At 36.4% G+C, this 13,504-nt stretch overlaps 1 protein-coding gene across 1 annotated transcript in view; it reads right to left on the bottom strand.

Moving 5' to 3' along the window:
• The window catches only part of RNGTT (RNA guanylyltransferase and 5'-phosphatase), a gene marked incomplete at its 3' end in the record, with an annotated part of 48,424 nt that extends 41,864 nt beyond the window's left edge, over positions 1-6,560 (bottom strand). Inside the window, exon 1 of the mRNA XM_009579696.1 lies at positions 6,455-6,560. Coding sequence (XP_009577991.1) covers positions 6,455-6,541 — 87 coding nt within the window. The remainder of the gene's footprint in view (positions 1-6,454) is intronic.
• Between the last annotated feature and the right edge of the window lie 6,944 nt (positions 6,561-13,504).

Raw genomic sequence — 13,504 nt, 5'->3', positions numbered from 1 at the left:
TCTTTGTGAAAGCTGGTGTCTGAATTGGCACTAGCCATCAATTCAAAAACTTCAGTTTGTTCCCATCAACGTTTCTAAATAAGATCTGCTAACAGCAGGAAAGTATCTGGTAAAGAATTATTTTAACATGTTAAAAGACAAATAAGGTGGAATCAGGTGCTTTTATGCTTTAAGTAGAACAATATTAAATACTGACACAGTGGAAGTACCATAAGAAAAATTAACTACTGAGACTTATATGTAAGTATACTCTCAAAAAAAAAAAACCTCAGTTTAATTTACCCATCCATTAAATTAGAGTGCAAAACAAATGAACACATTTTCAAGTTTAAAACAAAAATTCCCTTAAATTCTCAGAAACATTTTATTCAAAGCTAAAATGTGAAACAACTTGAAATTTTCAAAGATGCTGTCAGTCATTAAGGTGGCAGTGTCAACCACTCAGATGTTAGGACGTACCTGAATTCAGGCTGCCTTGCCCACTCTACCCTAATGTGTCCCCTTGTGCATGAACTTTTTTAGTGTTTGGTTTTTATAGCTGTAAAATAGGTCTTTTAAAGCATCCTTGTGGAAGTTACTATGTTTTTAAAAAGCAAGATGGAAAGCAGAAATTCTGCTGCGTGGCATCCAACACACAGAGAACATCAGCAAATGATCCATTGTCCAAACAAAATTTTCAGCAACCATAAACCTCCCAGTATTACTCTGCAACAACAGCTCACTAACACACCTGTGTACTGGAAGTATTCCTGGTTTCCTGCCTTATAAGGGCAAGTAGTTGCTTTTGGTCAAAATGCTGAATGTCATGCTTCCAGGTAGGATCCTCACCATGAAAACAGATGTCTTTTTAAAAGGCATTTTAAGAGTGGTAGTTCAGCAAAACCCTTGTTCCATAGCTTTGTCTTTTTTAAAGATACATCAATAGTGCACTTAAAAATACTTTAACACTGAAGCATGTTACGCATGCAAAACCATAGAAGAATGCTGCATCTTCAATATATTTAAAACTCCAGCACACAACTCATAAACAGGATTTTGATCAGATTTTATCTACCTTAAGGTCAACAGACTGGCAATAATTTAGCGGTGCAGTTGGAAGAATTACAAATTAAAACACTGCTTCCGGACAATTCAGAAAAGATAAGTTCCAATTATAACTGGAGTATAGTTCAGAAACAGCTGCTTCACATGGATATTGTTGTTCAGTAGACCCCAAAAACAAATTTCCAATTATCTACAGAGGTAGTTATCCATCGTATTCAAAGTTCTGATGATATACTTTCATAATATTTTTATACTACTTTTATACTTTCATAATCAAGTATTAAAAAGCATCATAATGTTATAATTGTCAGCAGCATTAAGCATTTGTAGTGTAATATCCAAATCAGTTCTGAATTTCTCCTTGTTTACTTCAACTTCGTATATTGTATTCAGAATGCTTTGAGTACTGTGTTTTGCAGAAATACAAGCTACTTCCATAGGGGTCCACCTGAAAACAATGTTACATCACCTGAAACTTCAAGTATTTCGTGTCAACCGAGCTGCTAATCATACAGACTGACAGCATACTAGCCAGTGATTAATTTTGTAGGAAGTATACAAAAGGCAATTAATTCAGTGGTTACTTTCCTTCCCCTCCATTCTCAACAGCATTTAGCAAATATCTCAAAGACTACTTAATTCACAAGTAAGACCACACAAAATTTCCAGGTGCTACAGACTGTAGGTCCGTAACACTACAACACTGACATAAACCAGTTCAAAATAAGTGTTCAGAGGAGAATAATATATTCCCACACCAGTACTTCTAGGTGATTGTACAGGACAACATGCTAGGATAGAAAAGTGCATCTAAAATGAGTTAGTTCTATGAAAACTAGATATTTTTCTACCGTTCTACACAAGCAATGGCTCCATGGAGGGAATCCACAGAGTATCTTCCAGTAACATGCCATGCCCCAAAAATGCTTCCAAGATGTCCTCAGCTAAGGGGAAAAAAGTTATTTTCGAAATAAGAATAAGATTTAATGAAAACATCATTTTAAATTAAAGGTTTTTGCATTCAGTTCCAGTCTAGTAAGAAAGAAGCATTCCAAAACGTGAACTACTCTTGGAAAAAAATGCTGTATCATCTGACAGTCTGGAGAAAGGGAAAAAGAATCGTGAGGAAAACAACTTTTAATAAAAGCATGAAGACAGATTAAAAGGTAACACTGTTTAATATACCAAATTTTTAAAGGAGAGCTACAAGAAGAAATGCAAGTGATTTGCAGAACATAGTTTCACATCCTCCCATCCAAAAGTAGGAGAGATACAATTCCATTTTAGTGTTGAAAACTGAAAGCCAATTCCCAACCCCGCTGTTCTCAAATACCAGCAGCTTCAAATGTTCCCACCAGAAGCCTCCAAACTTCCCCAAACTCCTGCTACAATGAAGAATTATCACTGAGAAGATGCGTGAAAGTACAAAAATTAATTTTATGTCAAGCTTTTAAGCTCCAAGAATACTCGCATGCTTTTCCCTCAACTTTTAGAAATTACTCTTTTGAACATACTCACTCACAGATTTTAGTTTCCTGATGGACATAGAGAAGCCAGGAGAACACTACAACGTACTTCAGACCCAAAATGTCACCAAGCATTTGGGATGTTGCATTTAATTTGAATAGGAGAATGAAATATAGCAAAGTGTCTGCTAGAAAGGAAATTCTGAATAACAGGACTCTAGGACTTCTGGTCTGGTATTCCTTTGCAATTATTATGAATCATTTCAATCATATACAAGTGAAGATCTTGTGAAGTGACACTGTTCCTCACACATTTCATAAAGCAGTAAACCACATAGGCATCCGATATAATTTAGCTGAAGCTATAAAAGCATCTATGGCATATACAGCGTATAAGGCCTGAAAGCAGTTTCCTTGCTTTACAGAAAGCATAAACATTTGCTCTCTCTGTTCATGGGGTTAGCCGCACATAACACACTACAATTTAAAGAGTGCAAGGCAGAAAAAAAGGATAGAGAAATTTTAAAAAAGCGGGGGGGGATTATGTAACATATCAAAGTATACAACTATGATGTTCCAAAAATCCATGCAAAAAACCACTGATACCACAGGAATCGAAACAATTCAGTCACTGAACCGGAGTTATACTATGCTTGTCCTAACCAACCACAATTCTCACCTATAGAATAGATTCTAGTACTTGTACGTTCATCACGCAGGTGCTTTGCTCTGCTCTGAAACCCTGACATCACACCAGTCATCACAGCCATCCTCTCAGTCATGCTCTCGTAAGTTTGCTCTTAGAAAGTTCTTAATAGGAGCTGATTTTTGAAAGACTATCTAAGCTAAAATAGATAAGTCACCCACTGGAAAAAAATGTTTTTCCTGCCAATGTTTTGCATGAATCACATCTTTCAGTCCACCACGCCCATTGAATGACACAGCTTTGGAAGAAAGAATAATTTCAAATTGTTGAGCAACTTCTCACTAAAACATACATTTATTTCTTACAAGGACTGTTGCAACACTACGATCTTAGACACCACATTGAAACACAATTGAAACTAGTTATTTTTCTTGCTTCTAATTGTAAAAGATGACTGGATAGAAGGAAAAAAAGCCTCCTCAATAGCTTGAAATTCTCATCTTCTACATACAATACTACCAAGATCTTCATACCACCTCCATTCTGCTCATACTTATTTTGGCCACGCTCTCCATGTCCTCCTACGGTTATAAAAGCTTTCCTCCTCACTTTCTCACATTCCAGCTATCTCCAGCTATTAATGCCTCATGCATGTGCTCTTCTGCTGCTGTGCGATTAAATGGGCTTAGCTAGGTTCCCCTTGTATGACCCCAGAAGTTTCTCATTAGATGTTGGAACTTGAAAACATCCTTCCCAGGAGGGAGAGAGCATACTACAATACACTGAATACTCTCCAGTCCCAGGATTTTTTTCTTGCATTTCTTATTTGAGGAAAACAGTTTGAATCAGTGATTCAATTTATCTGTGAAAACAATAATGTGGCTGGAAACTGATAACTAGTTTTCCTAATAGGAATATTGTAACTTGAGCATACTAATTGCCCAAACATTCTTTTGAGTTAACTAACGTCCTAGCTTGTCATAACAGAAATAAAACTACCTTTTATAAAGCATAAACAGTACTAACCTACCTACTCAAGAAAGAAATAAAAAAAATTAAATTATTCACACTGTCACCAATTGCTCCTGCAAATTTTTTTTATGAGACCATTAAGATACTATGTCAACATTGGCAATCAGAAGAAAAACAGGGTTGCTATCCCTTATCAAATCAGTTTCTAATGTTCAGATTTTCAGCAACCCGCTCCACGAGAAAAAGGAATCGCACAGAAAGCTTGTTAGAGAAAGTTCCTCCCAGACTACCGGTACCTTCAAAAATCTGTGGTAGCAGCAATATCTCACTATTACCAAAATCCAGATGTAAAAGTTTCTGCTGAAGTCTCTTATTTGGGAGATAAATTATATGGACTTAAGTAATAACCAAGTTTCAGAAGTGATTCATTCTGCAAAGTATTAGCAGCAAAACACGCTGCAGTAAAGTGATGAGAACCATGCACAGTGAGCTACTTTTGCCTTGGGAAAATCCACTTTTCAAGGTCTCCTCAATTGCACATTCATTTCATTGCCGGATTGTTGGTAAACTGCTGTTCTACAAATATAGCACTCCAGTAATCCACTGCATATCTGGGCAAATAAAAAAATCTTATGTTTTCAAATAGCAAACATTTAGCAACAATACCAGGGTTCAAGACAATACAATAGATTTGATGAGAACAGCAAGTTTGAGAGAAATTACATGTTCTGCTTGTTAACCAAAATTACCAAGATATAAGTGGGGATCCTCATGCTAGCAATTGTACTATCAGAGTCTAATTATCTGATGTCACGCAAGACATTACGAATTTGTAGTATTGCAATAGAACTGATTGATGTGCCTAGTGGAAAGGCTATGAAGGCTTACCACTGTTTCTTTTTTGATGACAAAACACTAACAAGCAAATAGTCAGAAATTCTGAGGAAGTCTCTGAAGTTCTTTATAACTTCAAAATATATGCAGAATTTTAAATTACTTTAAACCATGAATAAGACTGGGTTTGGAAAATTTCTAGGTATGCCCATTAAAGCCAGTCAGAGTCAAAAACAACATAATGCATAGAAGAGGAATGCAAGTAGACTTTAGATGCATAGATCCAAGAATTCAAACAAGAAAAATCCTACCAGTTCAAGCACCTGAGAACAGGAGCATATGCTTCACTGATAGTACCTTCTTATCACATTAGCCCACAGGTACTTCTATCACTGCCACAGAGTAGCTCACCATCTACTTCATACCTAAGCCTAAATAAGGTTCATAAAATTAAGATTGCCGTATTTTAGTCACCTGATTCTTCTGATGTGTAAGCTCTGATACTGTTAAACAAGTTCAGAATTAATTTAACTTAGATCAACAGCAAAAAAAGAAAACAAAAAACCCCACAGAAAAAAGTGTCACTAGCATGATTAGTTTTATAAAACACACAGTCAAAAAAAAAATGGTGCTAACCTATATAACAGTTCAATAAACAGATTAAAAGAATTAGGCTGTAGGCCTTTCTTTGCCTGGGAGGTTCAAAATCCCATTTACCACATCTCCAGATGCACTGGACTGGGCACAACACTTCATAGACCTACATGAAAGGCTGGAAAGGTCCTGTTCCCCACTTTTATTGTCAAAGTTGTGCTACGGTGCAGAATAACATGCAAGCTGAAGTAGACAGACAGAAATTGGCAAAACAGAGAATGAAGAAATAAGCCAGAAGCACAACTCTGTAACCCAATGATAAAGGCATCCACCCACCTTCCTGGGTCCCAATCCATGCTCCTAAATTTTTTTTCTATTTATGCATTTTTTTCACTAAGAACTTACTGGATAAAATCCGTAAATTGCTTTCTTCCATACTTGGGTATGACTGGTTAGATACCCAAGAAAACAAGAAAATTATGCATTGAAACTACAGAAGAGTTTTATGGAATTCTCCTTTCACTTTTAAATGCTTTCAGTCCTATAAGCAAAATAGCAACATATCCATACGCAAGAGTCATTTGTAAAACTACAAACTCAGACTGTTTGAATTCTGAAAATGACATCGCTCCAAGATGCAAGAGTAATAACAGAGAAGAGTGAGATTCTTGCTGCTAATACAGGGAACGAGCTGGAGGATTTTGCACAATTCTTGCCTGTTAGAAAGCACTTCTGGAAATTTAGAGAAAATCTGAAAACGTAAACAAAAAAATAAATTTTCTGTACAGATGTCCTAAAAGAAGCCATCAACCACTTTTTTCTTAAATCTGAAAAGCAACATTTGAATAAACATTAATAATTAAAGTAATGTTTCAATTACCAGAAAATTTAACTTTACCTTCAGACTCTTCAAGTAGTTGGATAACATACTCGGGTGAAAACGATTTTCTTCAGCAACCTGTTCATCATATCTTGGTCCTAACATTGTCTTCAAAGGTAAAAACTTCCCTATGAAAGATAATCAAATTTTGCAGTATTTTATGTATACTCATGTATATATACACTTACAACTTGATTTCAAAGCAACATGCTGAGCAGATCTAGAGGTTCACCTTCAATGAAAAATAATGGCAGGAAAAGTATCAATAACACAATTCACAAATAAATTTATAAGTTTAAAGGAAATACAGGTCAGCTCATCTAAAACAAAGTAATTTAACATTTTTAGCTAGCTTTTAGTGTGATTTAAGCTGCGGAGCTACTTAACAGAGAAAATTTAAACTCGGGACAGTTAAAAACGTGAAAATAGCACTTTAAACAACAGTTTGTTACCCAGCCATGTAAACATCAGCTTTGGTTTCCTGCAAACATAAAACACGGTAAAGATCACTGAAAAAAAAAAATGCTTTTGGTCCAGAACATCTATGTACTACAGATCTTTCTAACTCCATAAGGCCTGTTGGAAGAGTTCTGCAGCAGTGTTCAACCTTCCCTCTGAAACACAACACCTACATGCGGTTCAGACATCAGGGAAGTTACAAAACCGCAACAAAAACTTGACCGGAATTAGTACTTACTGGACTACATCCATCACTCCCTAGAAACCCAAAATTTTTTTTAATATTGATTTTATTTTTCATTCATCACGTCCACCACAGAATATCTGAAATAATCTCATTAGAGATCTCTAGTTCTTTCTTTCTGAACACCAGCAAGCTACAGGCATGCCTTTCCCTCCAAGTACAGGTATTTGAGCAGCACGTACTGACCCAACAGCTCTTCCTGCACTTCCAAACTGCCACCAAGTCTGCCTGGGACGTGGCACACTCCTCCCACGTGCACCTGAGACCCTGAACTGCAGTTAGTCGTGGAAAATGAATGCAAACTGATAGTAAGAAAGAGACCTGGCATATCTGCCCAGCCACACCAAGGTTAATGGTATAGGCAGGGAGTAAAACTGGGAGAACCTCAGCATTTCTAAATAGCTATGAAAATATTTAAATGAATTATATCCCAAGACTGACCCAATAAACCCTTCCCTAAGAAAACACAAAAAAATTATTGCCCCAGAACTTTCCTCCTTTTTTTTTTTTTTTTTTTTAATAAAACTGTTGCCATGCTGTTAAAAAGACAGCCCTTCTAAAACCAAAGGAAATGTAACCATATAATTGTATGGCACAGAAGAGCCAGCAGAAATGTTTTTTTAATGCAGGAAGAACTCCAAATTGGAGCACCAGACATAAATCTTCTCCAGAAAAAAAAGTGCTGCTAGATCCTGATGTTAATAGCAGTTAACCTACCTATTCCCTAGAGGGGAAAAAAAAGACAGTTCGTTCTATATATGATTACTTTTTTTTTTTTTAACTTGAGTACCTTTTAAAAAGCTTTTCCTATTTAGAAACACAAATACCCACACAATATTTTGAACTAAGGAAAAACATAACACCTTTCTATAGTATTCTTCAAACCAAACTAAAATGCATGTTAGCTGTGTAACATAGAGTAATAGCCACCATCCACTAGTCTTTATGCAGTACTTAAATGTCCAGTTTCAGATCCTCAAGTGTATCAGCACACCCAGCACTAATCCTAAAAAATTCTTCTGAATTACTCATGAAAATACTGCTTTCTCATCAAGACAGAACATTTCCTCATAATAAAAGAAACAAAATCCTCTCATTTTCAGCAAAACAAAACCACATGGAACAAAAAGACACTAGAACGCCCATTGTATTCAGCTAGAAACCAAGTTTTGAGACAGAAGCTCAAAGAAGCTCTTTGTAAAAATAGAAAAATGCATACCATTTTCACTAAATGAATGCTGCTAAGAGGTTTCTCTACACAATAAATTAAAGTTCATAGAGTTCTCTGTAGCCTTACATGTTCTATTGAAACATCTTATATAGTCTCAAATGAGCATTTAACTTTTAGGAAAGAGACATTATAAACCACAGGAGACAGATAGTTACAAAAACTGAGAAGCTTTATGCAACTTTTATGTTAATCAGCAACATGAGAAACACACTCACTGTTACGCTTGTCTGAGACCCTTCCAACCTTTACAGCTAAAAGGAAAGTTATTCAGTCATACAGTCAACATACACATTAAATTTATAGTCACTTTAACTTCAACTTTTTTAACTGTTAGAAAAACTCCTAACTTCACTCTATTTCCCTCTGCTTTTTCATTCAACCAGTTATATATCTCCTCCCTGGTCATGGCTGCCTCCCCTCCATTTCCTAATTTCTTCATCTATCTACTTTAATTTTCTTGCTTCTTTGTGTCCCTGTCACCTTCAACACTATCATTCAGCCTCTCTCACTCATTATTAACCCTTCCACATTAACTTGTAATCTTCCTCTGTACAGACTGATTATGCAAATCCTAATTTTGGATTATCTTAATGCAAACATCTATCATTGCCATAAATTTTGCAAAACATCAAGCATGCTTGAAAGTGTTTTAGTCAACTTTGCCACTTGTCATTACCATCCTAATACATCCACTCACCCATTACAGAACATGCAGAATGTACCTAAACTTTTTTTTTGCCAAGGCATTCAATTAAGAAAAGGAGCCGCACTCACAGGAGTCGATGGATACACTGGAAAACTACCATCCTTTACGAGATACTGGGAAAAGAGAATAGAGTTGGAAAACAGTGCCTGGAGGTTAAGATTGTTTCCTGTAGTATCTGATTAGAGACTGTACAAACACACTGAAGACTCTCCTGTTCTCCGTCTTCTAAAAGAGAAAACGAACATGTTCATTCTCTCCTCAGTAGCAGACCTTGATTTAGTGTCTGATCTTCACTCTGATTTCCTTCTGAGCAACCACAATATCTTCCTGCTCATCACCAGGAAAAGACAGGCAAAGTAGTCTAGTCAGCATACCCTGCAGCATCTGAACGCCTTTACACAGCTCTGGAAGTGATGAGTATTTTAATAGAGACCATTTACTATCACTTGGTAAAGTAGTAAAACCCAGATCTTTGGAAGTATTTAGGTGCCCAACTTCTACAAATTGCAGTTTGGTGGTATCATTGAGAAACTGATCTTACATGGCAGCAAACAAGCTGCCTGCCAAGGTCAGAAAAGAGCAGTGAATGCATGTAATTTAGTTCCAATTTAGGGAAATTTTTTAATCAGATTATGAAAACAATGGCTCTGGGGTCTTTTTGGTTTGTTTGGGATTTTTTTTTTATTCCTTTGGGGGTTTTTTTGGTGGGTTTTTTTTTTAATAAATTATGTTTCTCTGCAATATAATCTCACGTTATTCCTTTGCAGTAAGCACTATCTTCCTAATTTACATTCTTGTGTTTTTCTAAATTGTGACTGCTACACATGTATTAAAGATCATGAATACGATCTCATATTGTGTTCCCCTTATAACAGAAAAAAAAATTTCCCTACCTGGCAAATTTGCTATTTGATCTTTGTACAGAAGCTTGAAAATCCTCCTTCCCAGTGTGCATATAAGTCCCTTCCAGGCAAGTGTCATTAAGCTACAGAAAATCTAAGCTTAAATTCTGTGAAAGATTTCTAACTTTTCTGAGTAATATGGACAAGTATAAATGAGGCAGTAGCTACAATCTTTGCTACAGTTCTGCCCTACATCTTGTGCTAAAGAAGTGTTGTAGTAAAAACTGATTGCAACTCAAGCCTCCATGCATAAGCATTTGAAAATTAAATAACCAATTCTTTATGTTGAACTAGAGGATCTGACAGTAACAAGGTGATGTTTTACATGGATATCAAAGCATCCCAAGTCATTAGTGTATCTAAATTAAATTACGATAATAATTGTAACTCCTCAATCGAATTTTCAAATTAACTTCAAAATGTTACTGGAACCTTGACACTTGATGATTAACCTACTTCCACAATTAAGTTCAAATTTGTCAAATAGTTTTGGAAAGTCAATACTAAAAACAATTTTCTGAATTAGTTACTTGTATAACAGATGGTATTTCTTTAGGTTGAAAAATAGGTAAAAATTCTAAAAATAAAACTCCAGTATGTCAGAGCATACACATCAAGTGGAAAAATCTGAGAGAAATCAAAGTGAACAATGTAAGACTTCAAACTTCCTATGTATACATCCTCAAATTTTGGCACATTTTTTATCTTTTCTTAAAACTTTAATTCTAGACCATACCTGTGAAAACGCTACCCTTAATTTAGTCTAATTTTCTGTGACATGAAGCCATCAACTCAATACATGACAGTAGCTAATTATTTATGACCATGGTACGTTTAGATTGAGCATTGATTAGGAAGGCTAGACTGCGTCAAGTGACCAAGGTTAAGAGAGAGAAATTTTAATAAGATGAAATAGTAAAATCGACAATTAAAAAAAAAAACAACACCCTAAAAAGTAACAGTCTTCTGTTTCAAGAACAACTATGCTGGGTCAAAGCATCCATTTCACCTCATATCTCATCACCAAAACAGGTCAATAACAGATGCCTAGGAAAGAGTTTAAGACGATGGCAATGATAATCCATCATCAGATTATTCTCCCCAACTACAACAAGCTATAGCGTAGCAACTTCCTGAACCAGAGGTGTTACTCTTCTATTTAAGGTGCTATCTCTATAACCATATGCTATATGGTTGTTTTTAATAAGATCTCACCGTTCTGCATGCCTCATGTATGTCTAGAACAGAATTAACTCACATGAATCAATAGAAGAAGACCGAAAGACACTGCTGAGACACTTCTTATGTCTTTTCTTCAATATCTTGCTAGCACTCTCCATGGCAAAAACAAAATGGACTGGGTTTCGGTGGTTAGGAAAAGTAGGTACCTGCAGAGATGGCGATGCCAAGGTAGTAAGGCTGAAGCAACCTGATCACTTCAGATCTAAGAGTTCAGAGAAAGCTCTTTTCATCAAGTACATGATTGAGGTACTATCACAATGCAATAAATGTGAAAATGTTCCACCTGAACAATGGCTGTACCATAAAACCAGAAAGTGTCAGCAAAACACCAATATTTAAAGAAGTAAACCAGAAAATAATGGGAAACATAAATCAATTCACCTCATTCAGAATAAATGGTCCTGTACATTAGTACTTGTATTTGAGGTCGCCTAGAAATTCTGGATGCCACGACCATAAGACAAGAGGGTCGTGACCAAACACTTGATGAATATTAGTCCACAGAAGCCAGACAAACCTTGCTCAGCAACATCATTACTATTACACTGTCAGATGGGCATAAAGTCATGCACAGATGCTTAGAAATTCGATTGAAATGCTAATTCAAACTAGAATATAACGCATCTGGGAGACAGTACCAACATCAATAAACTCTAAACATTATGTCTCAGTAAAACTGTTAGATGTCTTTGTAAAATAGCAAAAAAGGAGAGAAGACTGATGGTTTACTATGACTTTTTGGAAGTTATACACACACAAAACTAAAAATCAAGTGAACTAATGTAAGAATACGTTACAATAAAGCAGCCAAAGAGATGAACAAAGCACCTTCCTTTTTTTTGTGCAGTAACTTCTTGTGCATGATCGCACCGAATGGAAAAGAATTGCTTTGCAGTTACTGAATAAGCAAACACACAAGCAATGATGGCGCAGCAGATGACATGCTGATGAACTGTATTCTTGCTTATTCTATGTTACTATTTTTGAGAAGCCATGGCTTAAAAGACAAACAAGCAAAACCAACAAATTCAAGAGACAAAGAACTTGCTGAGAAAAAAACCAAAGAATAAAGAGTCATTAGTCTATTTTTGTGGTGGTCAAAGGCTAACAACCTGGGCTATCAAATTTCTTATTAGATACAAAGCAATGCATTTGCCGCTGATCAGGAAAAAGAGATAATGGAGATGAGCAATACGACAAGGCTGTTATTTACTTGAGTCAAGCTCAGAGAAATATAAGGAACTTGTGGGAAACCAGTAACCCACAAAATGAACAACTGAAATTAAATACTGATAAATGCCAAGTAATGCATATTGATAGGAAGATTAAACCTACTTAGATGTCTCGCCAGGTTCTAAATAAAACTGTAAACAGTCATCGGTGTCTTCAGTTCCACAACCAACTGCCATCAAAAAAAAAGTAAGAAGATGATGCAGAAATGTGCGATAGAAAATGCAGGAATTTTAACTATTAAGCAAATCATGGCACAGTGCCATCTAGAATAGCATGCTGAGTAGCAAATGCTGTGTTTTGAAAAAATACTTTTAAATTATCACAGACAGGAAGATTAAAGGAGTGAAAACTAGAAAATATGGCAGAAAAAAACCTGGGGTTTGGAATTGCTTACTTATAAAACAAAGAAGAACTTGAGAAAACTAAAAAGAGCAAAGTTTGTTTACTCTATCTCATACCAGGCAGCAGGGGAAATATTCATCTGAAGTCAGGATGGTAGTTAACTCACAATCAAAAAAATGTGTGTTTACATGATACCTAATTCACTGCCACCAGATGCCAGCAAGACTAGATACCTAGCAACAACCGAGACAGACAGCGTGTTACAGGTAAGAACATCCAAGATGACAGCAATTACTGACAAAGCCTGAAACATAAACAAAACTTTGCAGTACAGCACTTAAAAGTCATCCTCCAGCTAAACAGCTTAGGAACACACCAGTGACTGACAGGTCACTGTCGGTCGGCCCAGTAACAGATCAACACTGATAAACATCAGAGCCTTCCGGGGGGGGGAACAAAAAACCAAAAACCAAACAAGGAAGAGGCTGCACAGGGACTCGTCAGGGCTGAGGTATGCTCCAGTACGGCTGCTTCTGCACGTCCGGCTGCCGTCTCTCTCATCAACGTGACGGACCGGAAAAGTTTTAGTCCTAAACTTAACCAGCGCGAAGCAAGAACGCAGCATTAATGCTCCCATGGGCAGGAGGGGGCCTGCACCCCTGCGAGGGAGCCGGGGCGAATCGGTTTCAGGTGTTGCCCTCGCCGAAGG

Source organism: Fulmarus glacialis, unplaced genomic scaffold (assembly GCF_000690835.1).
Source record: "Fulmarus glacialis isolate BGI_N327 unplaced genomic scaffold, ASM69083v1 scaffold11196, whole genome shotgun sequence".
NCBI lineage: Eukaryota > Metazoa > Chordata > Aves > Procellariiformes > Procellariidae > Fulmarus > Fulmarus glacialis.
The sequence above is the reverse complement of the archived record's forward strand: the minus strand, read 5'-3'. Positions and strand labels throughout refer to the sequence as shown.